Here is a 16,872-nt window from a genome sequence, read left to right as displayed (position 1 = left end):
CTGAAAGACGTTTTAGAGGTCGACTCCCCTTCCGTCTTTCGCTTCAACCCCGCAGATCTAGGCACCGTCCTTTGCGTCCTTTACACTGATAATATATCAGTGGTCCTTTAGGTCTCTGACCACTGACCACAGCCCTAAATAGAGTAGGCTGTGACTGTGACAATATCTGTTGTGTAGTGCATAGGCGGTCTCTAAAGATGTCGCTTTGATAGCTTTCCCTCTTTCCCTCGCGTGCGCGTCTAATTCACTTTCTGTGTCGAACCAAATACAGTGGAGTGGAGTGTGTACGAGGAGGTGACCACTCCTTTTAATCATGAGATCTTTCTGCAGTGCATTCAACAGGTCCGAACAAATATATTTCTTTTCGTTTTCTCGCGGAAGCGTCCTTGTACATTTCTTAAATGCACTTGTCTGTGTTGATGGTGATCGGTTTTGATATGAGGATTTGATCGAGGAAAAGAAAAAGTACAAGCTCGCTGAGATAGGTGGCCTGTAAATAGGTGAGAAATGCTGTATGATGCTAAGTCGGTGAACGCGTATTTTGGGCGTTGACCGTTAATTTTATTCGCAATTAACGGGGAAACGGTTTCCCTTTCGACGTCGTTTCACGCAAAGCGACAACAGTTCTCAGTGTCCATGGACCGTTACGAATATTTAATCGTTTCGTGTTGTAGAAAATGTGGATCTTTATTTTGATGTTAACCTTCGCTTGCGGGAACGGGCAGTTCTCCCAGGAACCGAATGAATCGACGCGCACTCCTTGGAACCGTTTTGACGACAGAGATCCAACCGGATTAGGATCACGGAACTCTGGAAACTCCATAGACAGTATTATTATAAAAGAGGCGTGAGTACAATGACGAAGTACCGTGTTAATTAGATGATTCATTGTTCCGATCATATCCTACATATGCACCTTGCATTTGTTTACAATGGTTGACCTAATTGTCGCATTGGTCACAGAGAAGACCAGCGTCGACCAATTTAATAATCGAATTAACCCTTTGCACTTCTTTTTCGAGTGTGACTCGACATCGGAGAAAGAAACATATAAATGAAACGTGTTTTTTTTAACTGTACAGTAAAGTCACGATCTAGCTCCCATCGCCTGTTCCGAGCAGGGACAGATATCGTGTAGGGAAACTATTTTTTTATGACTGTGCCGAAAGTACGGAGGATGCCGAACGTAGAGAAGGACACCATGTAAACACGGATCGCGCGGCAGCTCGAGCTTCTCGGCCCCTCGCGGGGATGCTCCCCAGTGGAAGGGGTAGGCGAAGGGACAGTGATCGTGGAGATCCTCAGGGAGCTAGATCGCGACTTTACTGTATTTGGTTCTTCCTTTATTTATTTATTTAAGTCGTATGTTTTAGGTAAAAACAAATATAAATTCCACAAATATAAATTGCAACAAAGTTCGAGAGTTATATGTAATATAATTAGTAAACAAAATTGTTTAAAATAAGTAGGAGTCAAGAAACTGTCCTTTGAAGTGAATTTCGAATGAAACACTTAAAATAGTAAGGAGTTGTTGGCAACAAAACTAAAAAATAATTCGGAGTGCAAAGGGTTAACACGTTTATTGCCGTGTGAATTTTCAGTGTGTCATACATACCATATTTTTATAATATTATTGTACTCTAACATCTTCTAAAGATAATTTTTATTTTTAGTTCATATTTCATAGTTGCCTCGAGAATGGTCAGACCAGGTCAGATTTATAAGGTGGATGTAAATGTATTGCACAGTCCACTACCAATGGTGGTACGTGCGTCCATCCAAAGAAATGGAGTCGAGGTCGGGGCAGATCATCAAGAGGTAAAAGAAGGTATTCCAGAAACCCTGATGATGAAAATGCCGCAGACTTCTGTCGGAGGGGAATACAGGCTAAGAGTTGAAGGAACGTACAACAGCTTGACAGGTGGTCAAGCATTTCTGAACGAAACTAAGCTCACATTCTCCCTAAGATCGATGACGATTTTCATTCAATTGGATAAGCCTCTGTACATGCAGGGAGAAACGATACGGTTCAGGACTATACCCATAAATACAGAGCTGAAAGCATTTAACAATCCAATCGATGTGTACATGTTGGATCCGAATAGAAGAATAATGAGGAGATGGTTGAGTAGACAAAGTAACTTGGGCACAGTGTCCTTGTCTTATCAACTATCGGATCAGCCTGTTTTCGGAGAATGGATTATACAGGTGATTGCGCAGAATCAAGTGGAGGAGAAAACATTCCAGGTTGAAGAATATTACCAGACACGTTTCGAAGTAAATGTTACAATGCCTGCGTTCTTCTTCGACAATGATCCTTATATATATGGTATAGTTCAAGCTAATTATACCAGTGGAGCACCCGCTAAAGGAAATCTGACTTTGAAAGCAAGCTTCAGATCGTTAGATAGAATTCACACGGAGTATGGTGGCGAAGTTACCGAAAGATACTTCTTTTTTGACGAATATTATCCGTCGTGGCTAAGCGTATCGTCTTATTCTGACCAAAAAGTTCCTGTTTTAAGGTTTTTCAATGGAACATACCATTTTCGGTATCCCATGTCGGAATTATTAACTTTCGTGCCCACTTCGAGCGGAGTGGAAGTTACAGTCACCGCAACCGTTGGAGAAAGATTCTTAGAAGAGATAATTACGGGATATTCCACAGCTCGTATTTTCAATTCTACTACAAAGATCAGATTTTTGGGGGGTACGCCACAGGTTTTCAAGCCATCGATGCCATTCTCGGTGAATCTGGTGGCGTCCTTCCACGATAATACTATGCTGAAGAAATCGCAGTTGATGGGAGCAGTGATGGAAATTCGGGCAGACATCGAAATGAGAACAGGTGGTCGTCGAACCATGGAGAATCAATATCTGCAGCCTTCGTCGGAGCACGAAGGAATCTGGTCTATGAAAATTGACTTGAGAAAGCAGCTTGGACTCGAGCATAACGTGGAACAAGCTCAACAAATATTGAGCGATATTTCTTCCATGAGGGTTTACGCTTATTTCACAGACGGCGAAGGATATAGAACTCAGGCAGAGTTATTGTTGTTAGCGCATGAATCTCCGAATCAGCAGCATATCAAAATCTCCACGTCTACCGAGAAGCCTAAGGTTGGAGAGTATATGGTGTTCCATGTCCAGACGAATTTCTACATCGACACCTTTAACTACATAATCATGGCGAAAGGTAGCATTCTTTTAACTGGTCAAGACGCTATGCAACATAACGTGAAAACGTTTGCCGTTCCGCTGAGCGCGGAAATGGCTCCTGTTGCCACTATAGTGGTGTATCAGATCGGACAATATGCCAATGTGGTAGTAGACTCTTTAACATTCCCTGTGAACGGCATTTCCCGCAATAACTTCACTATCTTCATCAATAACAAGAAAGCCAGGACTGGTGAGAATGTCGAAGTCGCCATTTACGGAGAACCAGGCGCTTATGTTGCCTTGTCGGGCGTAGACCGATCCTTCTTCACTATGCAGGCTGGTAACGAGTTATCTTACGCTACTGTTATCACTAAAATGGCACACTTCGACGAAGATACTAATGGTACCCACAGTCACGTTTGGTTATACCACGATGGCGACCCAGACGAGGTTGTCTACTATCCATCTTCAACGTTCGGTATAGACGCAAACAGAACTTTCGACTACATAGGATTGGTAGTGTTCACAGATGCTTTCGTGTATCGACGACCTGATAATTGCAATCGAACTCAAGGATACGGAGAATGTCTCACTGGAAGATGTTACAGACTGGACAAGACTTGCGACGGAATACTCGACTGTGAGGATGGCACAGACGAAGCAACCTGCGAGTTCAGGAACATCACCGACATAGCACACTTCAGAAAGTGGCGGTACAACAGGATACAAAGATTGTACGAGAATGTGTGGCTATGGAAAGATATTAACATTGGCCCGCACGGTAGACACATCTTCAACATAGATGTGCCGAGGAGGCCGGTTCATTGGATGATCACGGCGTTTGGTATGTCGCCGAGCATGGGCTTCGGTATGTTACCAAAAGCCATCGACTATGTAGGTGTTCTACCGTTTTACATAAACGTGGAAATGCCTTCTCATAGCAAGCAAGGGGAACAAATCGGTGTTCGGGTTTCCGTGTTCAATTACTTACGGCATAACATAGAAGCTGTGATAGTTCTGGCAGACTCTAGAGATTATAAATTCGTTCACGTAGAAGACAACGGCATCGTGCAATCTTACAAACCGCGCACGTCCTTCGGCGAGCATCAGTTCTTTGTTTGGATCCCCGCGCAGGATGCGTCGATCGTCTACTTGCCCATTGTACCCGTCAGACTCGGAGACATCAAAGTGCATATTTATGCTACAACTGTAATCGGAAGGGACTCGGTTATTCGTACCTTGCACGTGGAAGCTGACGGCGTACCGCAGTATCGTCATCAGTCGATTCTGCTTGACCTTAGTAACCGTGCCTATGTGTTCCAGTACATGCACGTTAACATCACCGAAACTCCTATCATCCCTTACGATGAGAATCGTTACTATGTATTTGGCTCGAACAAAGCAGTCATTAGCGTCGTCGGAGACGTCGTGGGCCCAATATTCCCTACGATGCCAGTCAACGCAACCAGCCTGATGAACCTACCCATGGACTGCGCTGAGCAGAACATGTTCAGTTTCGCAGCGAATTTGTATACAACTTTGTACATGCGGCTGATCAACCAACGTAACAGGACACAGGAGAAGGAGAGCTTTTATTACATGAATATAGGTTACCAACGACAACTCTCGTTCATGAACCGTGATGGATCGTTCAGTTTGTTCAGAAGCGATTGGAATCAGTCCTCGCCGAGCGTGTGGCTGACAGCATATTGCGCCCGTGTTCTACAAGAAGCTCGGTTCTACGAATGGGAGAATTATTTGTACATAGATCCTGACGTCATAGCTCAGGCAGTGTCTTGGTTATTGAGACATCAAACGCAAGACGGATCGTTCTACGAAGTGACATGGCTATCGGATAGGAAGATGAACAGCTCTCTCAACTATGAAGGGGATATAATATCGTACAGGAATATTACTTTAACAGCTCACGTTCTTATTACATTGCAAAGCGTCAAAGATTTACCGGAGGGCCTGGGTACCCAGGTCGCGGTTAGTTCTGCCAATGCAGTGAGATGGTTAGAAAGGAACTTGAAGCTTTTGGAGGATCGTGGAAAGCCGTACGAAATAGCCATAGTGGCCTATGCTTTGTTATTGGCCAAAGCTTCCATCGCAGGACAGGCTTACAATATCTTGTCTAGGCACGCCCGTAGAGAAGGCGACTTGACATACTGGGGCAGAGAACAAATTCCACCTCCTCCGTATAAATTGGAGAATCAGAAACCATTCCTCCTTCCACGTTTGCCATACACGTACGACTCCGAGAACATTGAAACTACCGCATACGCTCTTCTGGTGCACGTTGCGAGACAAGAGACAATGATAGAGCCTATTGTCAAGTGGCTGAATTCCCAAAGATTAACGGACGGCGGGTGGGCATCTACGCAAGATACAGCGTGGGCTATGAAAGCTCTGATGGATTATACAGTCAGGACGAGAATCAGAGATGTTAGTTCGCTTAGTATTACCGTGGAAGCCACAGCTCTTCCTGGACAAACGAAAACGTTGTTCGTTAACGACAAGAATCTAGCAAGGCTTCAAACGATAGAGGTAACAACCATAAAACATGAATTTTCACTGATTGTCGGTAATTTCATGTTGTACTAGATTTGATTTCTTGTTGTACTAGATACCGGAAGCATGGGGAACAGTGAAAGTCCAAGCGAAAGGTGCTGGTTACGCGATTTTGCAGATGTCAGTGCAGTACAACGTGGATATCGCTAAATTCCAGACCCAGCCACCGGTCAAGTCGTTCGACTTAGTCACTAGAGCTAACTTCCATGGAAGAAATCAGTCTCACATATCGTATCTCAGTTGTCAGAGGTAAACTATTTCTTTCTAGGTGTTGGCTTGCTAGTTTTAGCCGTATTAGTAACAGGCACTTAAGAGGGTAGACTTGTTTTTCCAGGATTACAAGGGTGCGGAATGCGCGTTCTCATTTCTCGATAATATTGTATAAAGATGGGGTTTTTCAGTAGACAAAAACGCTAGATAAAAGATCGATCTAGGCCGCGATCGCCCTCAAAAGTCCTATTTTTTCGCTTACGAGGCGTAATTTGCACTATTTGGAAGCATACAGCTGCACATGTAGCTATTTTTATAAAGCTGCGACAGCTACATGCTTCCGAATAATGCATATTACGCCTCGTACGTAAAAACGTAAAAATAGGACTTTTGAGGACGATCGGAAACTCTGTGTCCTAGCGATAAGGCCATTCTATACAAAACTAGGGGGTTATTGTTGCTCGCTCGCTTCGCTCGCTCGCGAGTAGGGTTGTTTTTGCTCACTCGCTTCGCGAGCTCGCGGATAGGACTGCTCTTGCGAAAGGGTTAGTGATACGCATGGCTAGTAGTACCTATAGCTATTAATGTTTTTTTTTTATTTGGTGTGTGACTCTCCACGAGCCACACAAAGAACTTCCCGATTCGTTAGTTGCAGTATATTATTATCATTATTTTTAGTACGTTTTAAGAAGATTATACGTTTTCAGGGAAATTCAATAGTTTTCTACTTATCAAGATGTTTGCTATATGGCGTCGCATTAAACGAACATCGTAGGCTCGTTGCTCGCTTGGTTCCTTGTTATAGCATACTAAAAAAACCGATATTTCGGTTTCTATAACGGTTAGGAAGAAATAACCGAAAAATACCGGTATAAGTCCCTGAATTTAGTAATGCATCATCTGTCTCGTTCACAGGTGGACAAACACAAACGAATCATCGCGCTCTGGAATGGCAGTGCTGGATGTAGCCATACCAACGGGTTACATCATTCAACAGCAAACCTTGGACAGATACATTCTCTCGAGACAAGTGAGGAACCTTCAGAGAGCGAGGTTCCAAGAAAAGAAGGTTCTCTTCTACTTCGATTATCTGGACCAAGAGGAAACGTGCGTTAACTTCACTATAGAAAGATGGTTTCCGGTTGCAAACATGTCACGGTTCCTGCCCATCAGAGTTTACGACTACTATTCGCCAGGTGAGTGCCTGTAACAGTTTCCTTGCCCGTTACTTGTATATATTCCAGTAGAATGAATATATTTTTTAAATGATGTTTCAGAACGATTCAACGAAACGATATTCGACGCTTTGCCTACGTACACGTTGAATATTTGTGAAGTCTGTGGTAGCTCTCAGTGCCCTTACTGTCCCATTTTTAACACTGCCGCATTGTTAGCCACGCCGACAGGTTTCGTGCTGGTAATATCATTTGTAGTTGTTTTAATGCGATACTTCCGAACACAGGAGTTTAGCGTAGGCTAGTTACGAAATTGAACACAACGAAATCGAAAATTTCTTTCGATTCCATTAACGCCGTCCATAAATATGTACAAAGTTACGATTATGTTTATCTTATACAAAGACCAAACGTGAGCGAAGTACTTTGGTGCAAAGTGGGAATCAGTGTATACTTAGTTGCATGTTAAATTATTCATGAACATAATCTTTGTAAAGCGCTGTTCCTCGTTTGCGTAATCCGTCCGAAAATATATTTAAGTTAGTCAAAGAGAGAACAGCATTTAACGTGTGTTAAATATATTTTTAAGTTTTATAACCTTTATACAAGTAAACAATAAAGAAAACATTTTATCCACCTCGTTCCGTTTTAATTACTCTTTCTTGGAAGTGTTAACGAATTTTCTTCAGTTACAAAAAAGAAAATGAAGAAAATATTTGATAGGGAGCTTCTCAGGGAGATTTAGGGAATCGTAAACAGGCATAAGCAATGTTGTTTTCGAAGCAATCTTTAATATAGCAACATAGTCAGTCTTACAATAATAAGCCAAAAATACAATCTATATATCGAGCTTCCGGAGAACGGGCGAAAAATGTTTTTGTTTTCCTTCACGAGCACCCTTCGAGGGCCCCAGGAGTATTTTTTCGTGGCTAAAGAAAACAGAGATGGCTTTTCGCCCGGACCTCCGAGACGAATTTTACAATTTTACACATAATTATATGATGTATCACGTTGTCAAACTGTACGTCCTGTTCTCCCACGATGCAGGCCTCCACGAACGAAAAAACGTAAAGAAAGATTTTTCTAAAAAAAGGTAAAAAAGAGCGGAATGATTTGATTGGTCCTGTTATCGGTAAATCCTTTGTTAGATTGTATCTGAACTGATGCTATTCACTGGAAAGCACAGAAATGTGTTATTCATTTTGAAGTATAAATTGATTAACAACGCATACACGCGAGTGGCAACTCATGGCAGTTTTGACCGTAATTAGAATTGTATTAGGGTGTCACAAAATCATATGTCGCGGACAGCATAGCGCAATTCTACACCCCCGATTTAGACGAAAATTATGTGAGAAACTCCCCGCAAAATTGACCTTCAACGTGAAAAACAAGGAAAAAGGACATAATTTTTTTTAAGATTTAAGATTTAAAAATGAAAGAATTTTGTTTGTCACGTTCAAGGTCAATTTTACGGAGGGTTCCTTATGTCATTTTCGACTAAATCGGGGGTGTAGAATCGCGCTATGGGTTCCGCGACATAATATTGTGACATCCTTTACATAAAAAATTTTAATACACATTTCTGAGCTGCACGTATAAGAAGATGATGAGTTCTGTTATGTAAGTGATTCAACTATAATCTCTGGAACTCTATTGCTTTATCCCGGTTGGGTTGCGTCCCTCAAGCGACTGCACAAATAAGTACCGAAATGCTTCAGCCTTCTTGGTTTTCAAGGACAGAGAACAAGTTATAAAGTTCTACAGAGATATGGTGGTCGGTACAATAAACGGTGCAGGGATGATTCCGCACCAGACCACAGGGCAGAGATTCGAAGGAAAGTCTATAACTAAGACCCGGTTTGTTGTATTTTCCAATAGGATAATTGATGAATTACATTGTAATGACTTGCTAGGCCTAGCGATTACACGAAGTTTTAAAGCAGTCTTGCTCACAGTCTCATTATCGATTTCCATGAACACGGTGTAGAAAACATTATTATTTAGACAATATTATAAATTGCGTGTGCAGAATGTTCATATTGGTATAACGTTTCTTGCAAACGACTGGCAGAATTGAAAAGGACGTCTGTGCAAAATGCTCCTCCCCTTTCTATAATCATTCATTTTCAAGAATTGTGTCAATAACAGCATGAACACCCTGAGGTTTCTGCTTTAACCCCTTGCCTTACAATATCGTGTCAGACTCGTGATGGAGATTCTGAACAGTATCTAATAAATATGTATGCTATTAATTTCCTTTAAATCGAAATAAAATTCTATTTTGGTTTTGTTAATGTACAGCTATTGGGGAACATATAGGCCTACAATAGATATAAAGTTTCTTCTTTTTTAGGAAAAAGAGAATTACAAAAATAGTTTTAATCACTGAAATCGTAAGGCAAGGGGTTAATATGAGAAATATAATTGTAAATAGTAACAGCGCATTCTAGACACCTCCGCTGGCAACCAAGACTGATTGAAAAAAGTATTACAAAGCTCCTTAGTACGCCGGGTATTAATTACAGACACGCTACAAATACTTCCGGACCTAAACAAATGATCAGGATAGGGAAAACGATCGATACAAATATATAGATATATTATAATATAATAGAGTTATTTGATGAAACATTTAAAGCCTTACATAAAATATACAGTATGATGTGTATCGTCGCACGTATGTGAATAAAAGTGTATACCATGTTCTCTCGAGTGAAGGATATTACCGTCGCGTTCAACTCAACTGTCTATTCTCAAATCAGTACTCTCACTCTCTCTCTCTCTCTCTCTCTCTCTTTCTCTCGTTCTCTCTCAATCTCACTCTCTCTCACATACAAGTGTTCAAAAGATGTCTTAAAATATGCAGATCCACATTCAACCATTTCTCTCCGCGAGCTTTTATCTATTTCCACCTTTGTTTTCTTTCTTCATCTACTCATCGTTCTCGTTTACGCAGACTGATATATTATACGTTCTTCGTGAGTGTACGGGCACTCGCGGCACCCGATTGGACTGAGAGATTCGATACGGCAGTAGTAATAGTTAATAGTCAATAATTCTTATAGTTCTTACATCATTTTTTCGTCGTGTCGACAACAACGAGCCGCGGAAGAGCGCGCGTCATCGGCTTACTTTAATTATTTACTCATTTATTTATATTTATATATATATATATAATATGTATAGCTCCCCCCCCTTCCTCACTCATCAGCAACTTCTCTTGTTTAATAGTGATCTGTTATAATATAGATATTATCGGTAATACAGAGTTAGTATCAAATTCTAACAGAATCGAGCTACATAAAAATTGTTCCAACCGTTTCGGAGAGATATGCATTTCACTCTGCATCAACGCGCTCTTTTCCGGAGCTATTTTTCAATTCACTTCATCGTCGTCTTCCTTTTTTTTTGCTCTCTTAATATTTCTGTCGTTCGACGTAATAATCTCGAGTATTCTCAGCGTCCCTCGATGAGACGAGACGTTTAATCATTATCTCTTTCAACACCATTCGAACATCCGTTCGTTCTGATTCAACAAACCAATTGCGCTAACTTGTAACCTCACACGCAATCGTTCAAATCCCCACTCGTCAATAGATCATATGTTAAAAAAGTCGACTACAAAATGGCATCACATGTACGTACGTTTAAAAATACAGATACTCGACTTCACGGAAATTCAGATACATTGTTGTGTTTTTCTTTCAGCGTTCGAAATACTTGTTACAAAATTAAAAATGGAGATGTTTCGTTCTGCGATGACTCGGGAAACGGAATTGGACATTAAACGTGGAGTAAAAATAACGCCGTGTTAAAAACGAGGTCTACCATTTTTCGGATGCTAGGAATCGAGAAAAGAATGAACTCATCATAATGGATGCGTAATCGTTGGTAAATCGTTGCAAAAGTTATCGACATTATCATTTTTAAAATGCCCGCCTGTTGTGGTAGACCGGAACAGGCAGTTGGGGACATCGATTCTACAAAGTTTAAGAACGAATATGCTTCAACAAACACTTTGAATACTCATACTTGGTTATCATTAAAATTTTCAAGCTACAAAACCATCGTATCGCGAGACAATATTCGAATAATAAAATATCATAGTAAAAACATTCTTCGTAAAAAGTAGGCGTAAATTAAAAAAAAAAAAGAAAGTAACACACAGTCGCTTTTCCTTTCGCCTTTCGGGTGGGCTTTCTGTCTTCTCGTGTTCACGCGATACCCACCGTCGAAGCTCAATTAGATTACCATACTCTATTAAATTACAATAAATGGTACTATTATAGTAGTGTAAAATGTTGCTGGATATATATGTATCGCAGTAGAATAGTAGTCAATGCGAGTAGATAAAGTAGCGATTTTGTTGGCCACCGCAGAATCGTTGGGCGGTCTTTTTGTTGAACATTGCGATTTTAGAGTCGCGAGTGTTACATAGAAAAAAGCATTCAAAAGACATGTTCGATAAAAGAGAGCAACTATCAGTTTTGTCTAAGGCCGGTCCAACGAATCCGGGCGTCCAACAATTTATTTTACTCTTACGTGAAAATCAATTTATCATTTTGGTCAGTGTGTAAAAATAAAAATAATAGTTCTTTTATATTCTGCAAACTACTGTGGACCGCGTCGAAATTGATATTTGTATTTGGTTGTCGTTTGTCTCCCTCTATTGGTCGTAGAGGGCAAATATGATTGTTACTTTTTTCTTCTTCTTTCTTTCTTTTCTTTCTTTTTTTTTTTGTTATTTTCTTTCTTTTCTCCTATGCACCACTTTCTCGCTCACGATTCTTTCTCTCTCTCGAGCTCTTTCAGCGCAAAAACAGAATAAGGGAGAACAGAGTCATGCAGATGATTTTCCCGGCGAGAGCGAGCCCGTTTTACAGACTCGAACCAACCGAGCTAGACACCTTCAATGAAACCAGGCAAATTCTTGAAGCTCGATTCTTCTGTTGTCTTTTTTTTAATGTTATGAAGAAGTTCAAAGTTCAATCATCTGCGTACGATTCTGCGGAGATTGCTGCTGAATCAATTGCTGGATCAAATGTTCAGTTTCCTCGTGCAGCAACAAAGCTGTAGTTGACCGCTTAATAATGAAGTAATATTTATGTATCTGGAAATTCTTGATCTTCATGGGATATCAGTTTTGCTTTTTCTTATATATATATATATATATTTATATGTATATATATACGCGTAATAGAATTAGCTAGTGCCGCTAATTCAGCTCGATTCTTTTTCTTTCGAATCTAAAAACAAAATAGAAACAATAGTCAATCGAGAACACGATACAAAGTACACCGAATAAACCTCAACGCATTCAGGACATTGCGAAGTAGCATAACTTCATTGTGGAATGGAGATACTATCCGTTTTTTCTGCATTTATAGTTTTTGATATAATTTACTTCACAAAGGACAGTTTCTTGACTCCTACTTATTTTAAACAATTTTGTTTACTAATTATATTAAATATAGCTCTCGAACTTTGTTGTAATTTATATATTTGTGGAATTTATATTTATTTCTAGATAAAAATACGACTTAAATAAATAAAGAAAGAACCATCCCGCACCCTTGCAATCCTGGTAACGAGTCTACCCCCTTAAGTAGTAAAGTGTTAATAGTCTTTCGGTAGCTGAAGTGTTAAACAATTTTGAGGCGACAAAAAAGGTTGGTATTACATGTTACTTTGTTTCCGGAATGCGTTGATTGCGTTTGGGTACAGAGACGTGCGGAAACGTGATTTCGTCTATTATTTACCGCTATCAGATTTGTCTTCAGATGTTCCGTTTGTCAATTCAGGCTCTTTCTTCTTTTCTCCTTCTTCCGACTCTACGCTGGATGCTTTCTTTTCGTCTTGATTGGCCGTTTTCTTATCTTTCGCTTTTCCCTTGGCTGGCGTCGCCGGTTTCGGTTTCGGCTCGAGGCTCGGATCCAACACAATCTTACCGATGTTCTTGCGGTCGTGCATCTTCTGCATGGCTTCCGGCACATCCTCCAATGCCCACGTCGAATCTATTACCGGCTTAATCTTACCCTCGCCCCACATGGTGAACACTTGTTCCACCGATTGCCGCACAAATTCCTGACTGCCGTGTTTGTACATCAGATGACGGAGATTCAGCCCGGACAACGTTTTGTTCTCGTCGAACAGCTTTATCGGCGACACTTTGTCGACTTGCCACCACTGCAAAACGAGCACCGTTAAGAATATTCGTATTCACATACTCCTAATTATGTATGATAACGTAATTATGTACGATCTTTAAAAAAGTAGATAGAAGTCAAAGTTTTTTCCAACATTCAGTAAGGTAAAAATGTAGTAAATTTCTTATTTTGCTGTTCTTCTTGAAGCCTAATAAAGTTCTTAACACATTACCGACTGGTGATTATTGCATAATTTTGAAAAATCTATGGTACATGGCCAAACACTTTTTAATGGAACCTTCAATAGCAACAGCAACTTTCATTGTGAACTAATAACTCGCTCTCAATAACGTCATCTAATAGTTTCATTGAAGATTGTAATGTAAAAGAAAATTTCTGTGCTTCCTTTTGGTACAGCGCAATCATTGAAAATTCTATTAATAGGCTTCCGGTAGGTAAAGTGTTAATAATTTCTGTTCGATAAAGATCTGCTAGGCATCACAAATTAATTTCTAATTTGACAGACATCCAGAAAAGGTGACGATGAAAAAGTTTACAGCGGAAGGGATGTTGTCCTTTTTAAAGCCTGATAGAGTTCTTAATAATTTCTGTTTGATAAAGATCCACTAGGCATCACAAATTAATTTCTAATTTGACAGACATCCAGAAGAGGTGACGAAGAAGAAGTTAACAGGAAAAGGGATTAGATTAGACCACGTACTGATCGCGCCGCTGAGAAGAAGCTTTTCATTTCTCCGGTGACCACGTTGCTGGACCCATAAAGGATGTATTTCCCCATGGGCTTCAGCAGTGCGTATCCCTTGTTGCATTCTTCGCCGCACAGGCAATCGAGAACTATATCCACGCCCTCCGGAGAGATCCTGCGATAAAATCAAAATAAATATCCTCCTAGTGATAGATCCTGGGACCATTGTCCATCCGACGACAAAGCGGATTTCGAAAATTTCTTACGTACTTTCTGACCTCGCTGCTGTAATCTGTACCACGTTCGAGGAGGTGGTCAATGGTGCCGGCCGCTTTGAGGGACTCGTGTTTCGATTTACTGCACACACCGAAAATAGTCACGTCGTTCACTGTCTTGGCCAGCTGGACCACCGCTTGACCCTAAAACAAAAAATCAAAATGAATATCCGGGTGGGATGAGCTCGGGATAACGGTGCTCCTTTTGATCCTCGATTTCCAAGGTCGGCACACGCTTTATCTTTTTCTCCCGACTGTCGAGAGAGCTGGATTCTCACGTAATCCTTTTTCTTTGCACGATCGAATCTCCTCGTTTCAGAATACATAGCTTGAATACTTAACCCGGCGTTAGTTAGGTGCGGTCTCGCAGACCCCAGAGACTTTAGATTGATTGTAACATGGTAACAACGCGTGACAGTTGTTAAGTATTTTTGAATAATAAAAATTTAATTTCGTGGATCTGCGTTTTTACTCTGATAAATTACAAGCCTCTTAAGCAATACCTAATCTTATATTTATGAAAAAGGTAGTTATTTCTATAATACAATATATTATTTCGGTGGGTCTGTGAGACCCCACCTTACCACTTACGATATATTTTCCCACCTTACCAACGCCGGGTTAAATAAGCGTCATTACTAAAATTTAATTGTCACTAAAATAATGTTCCGTTGGTAGAGAGAGAGAGAGAGAGAGAGAGAGAGAGAGAGAGAGAGAGAGAGAGAGAGAGAGAGAGAGAGAGAGACTACGGATTTTATGCATTTATCACAGGAATGGGTAGCTGGAAATGTAAACAATAGAAGCATTGAAGGAATGGAAGAGTATCAACACATTACTTCGAAATTCCTATTTCGTTCCAGTATACCTTGTAGTCGATGAAGAAAATTTTTATTTTCCAAAGATCCGCCGTCTATTCGATATTCAGAAACTCACAAAGAAATATGAACAAGCTCAGAATCGTATTTTTTTTCATTTATTTAAGAAAAACCTTAAGTGTCCAGCGCTGGAGGGGAACTTTCCCTACAAACAGCGACGAGTTGGTCGAGAGCCAGTGGGTATAGTTCGCGGGCGTGTGTGCTTCCCTGATAATTTTTTCTGAACGGGGATCAATTATGCGGCTTCGATCGGTCAGATGAAGGGTCGGAGAGATATAAATACCAAGGGCAACTGTTTTCCGTCTGGCCGGTTCAAACGAGAGAGTTATAAAGCAGCGGACGATCGCCGCTCGCGCGTCAAGTGGGGTAAAAATTGAGCGAAACGGCCGGAGATTTTCAACAGAAGCAGCATTCATTATTTCCAGGAATCGAGAGCTGACCGCTGCTCTCTTCTGTCTGCGTTCTCGTCCGTTGTCGAGAGAGAATTCGATACCCAATAACATGACCAATCCGGAGGCCCGGAGGAGCCACGGCCAGAGAAGACGACCGGGGAAGAGGCAGAAGAATTTCAGGGGGAAAAAACGAGAGGAGGAGGAGAAGAAAGAGGTAGCGAGAAGGGAAAGAGAGCAGCCACGGCCAGAATGTTAAGAAGCCGCTCTAAATTGTGCGTCATAAAAGGGCCCGGTCGATGGATCCGCTATCTGGGAAACACGTTCTTGCATACTTCTCGGATCGTTCGAAATTATGATGGATACGCGCCCGTCCGTCAACCAAATCGGCAAATTTCACGAATGTGAAGATATTAACGACATCGTGAGTGTACACCTAACTCCTGCAGTTGTATCATTTCACCCCTTTCCCTACGATTTATTTTACGGTTTCGGTGATTAGAACTTTATTTGTAGATCATAATTTCCTAAAAAAGGAGAATATTTAGATCTATAACATGCCTATACAATCTCCAATAGCTGTATATTAACAAACTAGGTTAGATAGAAATTGTATATTAACCAAAATAGAATTTTACTTCGGTATAAAGGAAATTATTAACATACATTTTTATCAGAATCTGTTCAGAATCTTCATCACGAGTCAGACACGATATTCTAAGGCAAGGGGTCAAGGGAGTAGACTCTCGTTTCGAGGATTCCAAGGGTGCGAGATGCGCCTCCTCATTTCTCGATAATGCAAAGATGGAGGTTTTCAGTAGTCAAAACCAGTAGGTGAAAGATCAATCTAGGCCGCGATCGCCCTCAAAAGTCCTATTCTTACGTTTACGAGGCGTAGTTTGCATTATTCGGCAGCACAAAGCTGCGCACGTAGCTATTTTCATAAAGTTGCAACAGCTATGTGTCGCCGAATAAGGCAAATTACGCCTGGCAAAGTAAAAATTGGACTTTTGAGGGTGTTCGCGGCCTAGATTGATCTTTTATCTAGCGCTTTTCACTACTGAAAAACCCCATCGCATGCATTATCGAGCAATGAGAATGCGCATCCCGCACCCTTGCAATCCCAGAAACGAGTCTACCCCCTTAATTATGTATACATATCAAAACATCAGTATGTGTTTCTCATTATTCTTAGTATTTTCAAAACTCCTGACTTCGAGAAGTTGTTCGTTCAGTGCAGAAGAATCTGCTATAATGTGTTACCATCAATTCATTTAGACAACATTAAAGAGATTCAACATAATTAACGTTAACGTGTCAACAAGTGGTTGATTCTGTAGGTACACCGACAAGAAGAATTATA

General features: G+C 40.8%; 2 protein-coding genes across 2 annotated transcripts in view; one reads left to right on the top strand and one right to left on the bottom strand.

Moving 5' to 3' along the window:
* Positions 1-7: 7 nt before the first annotated feature.
* Mcr (macroglobulin complement-related) lies at positions 8-7,751 on the top strand. The gene is made up of 6 exons (XM_076422866.1): positions 8-500; positions 675-847; positions 1,674-5,706; positions 5,786-5,979; positions 6,856-7,136; positions 7,218-7,751. The coding sequence occupies exons 2-6, from the start codon at positions 678-680 to the stop codon at positions 7,418-7,420; spliced, it is 4,881 nt and encodes a 1,626-aa protein (XP_076278981.1). The 5' UTR covers positions 8-500; positions 675-677; the 3' UTR covers positions 7,421-7,751.
* Positions 7,752-11,810: 4,059 nt separating this feature from the next.
* The window catches only part of LOC143208435 (synaptic vesicle membrane protein VAT-1 homolog-like), a 55,251-nt gene continuing 50,189 nt past the window's right edge, over positions 11,811-16,872 (bottom strand). Inside the window, exons 4-7 of the mRNA XM_076422908.1 lie at positions 14,241-14,389; positions 13,986-14,145; positions 12,878-13,304; positions 11,811-12,364 (exon numbers count right to left, since the gene is read on the bottom strand). Of these exons, the coding sequence (XP_076279023.1) occupies positions 12,339-12,364; positions 12,878-13,304; positions 13,986-14,145; positions 14,241-14,389 (762 nt within the window). The 3' untranslated portion in view covers positions 11,811-12,338. The remainder of the gene's footprint in view (positions 12,365-12,877; positions 13,305-13,985; positions 14,146-14,240; positions 14,390-16,872) is intronic.

This window comes from Lasioglossum baleicum, chromosome 4 (genome assembly GCF_051020765.1).
Source record: "Lasioglossum baleicum chromosome 4, iyLasBale1, whole genome shotgun sequence".
NCBI lineage: Eukaryota > Metazoa > Arthropoda > Insecta > Hymenoptera > Halictidae > Lasioglossum > Lasioglossum baleicum.
This window is presented reverse-complemented; position numbering and strand designations above follow the sequence as displayed.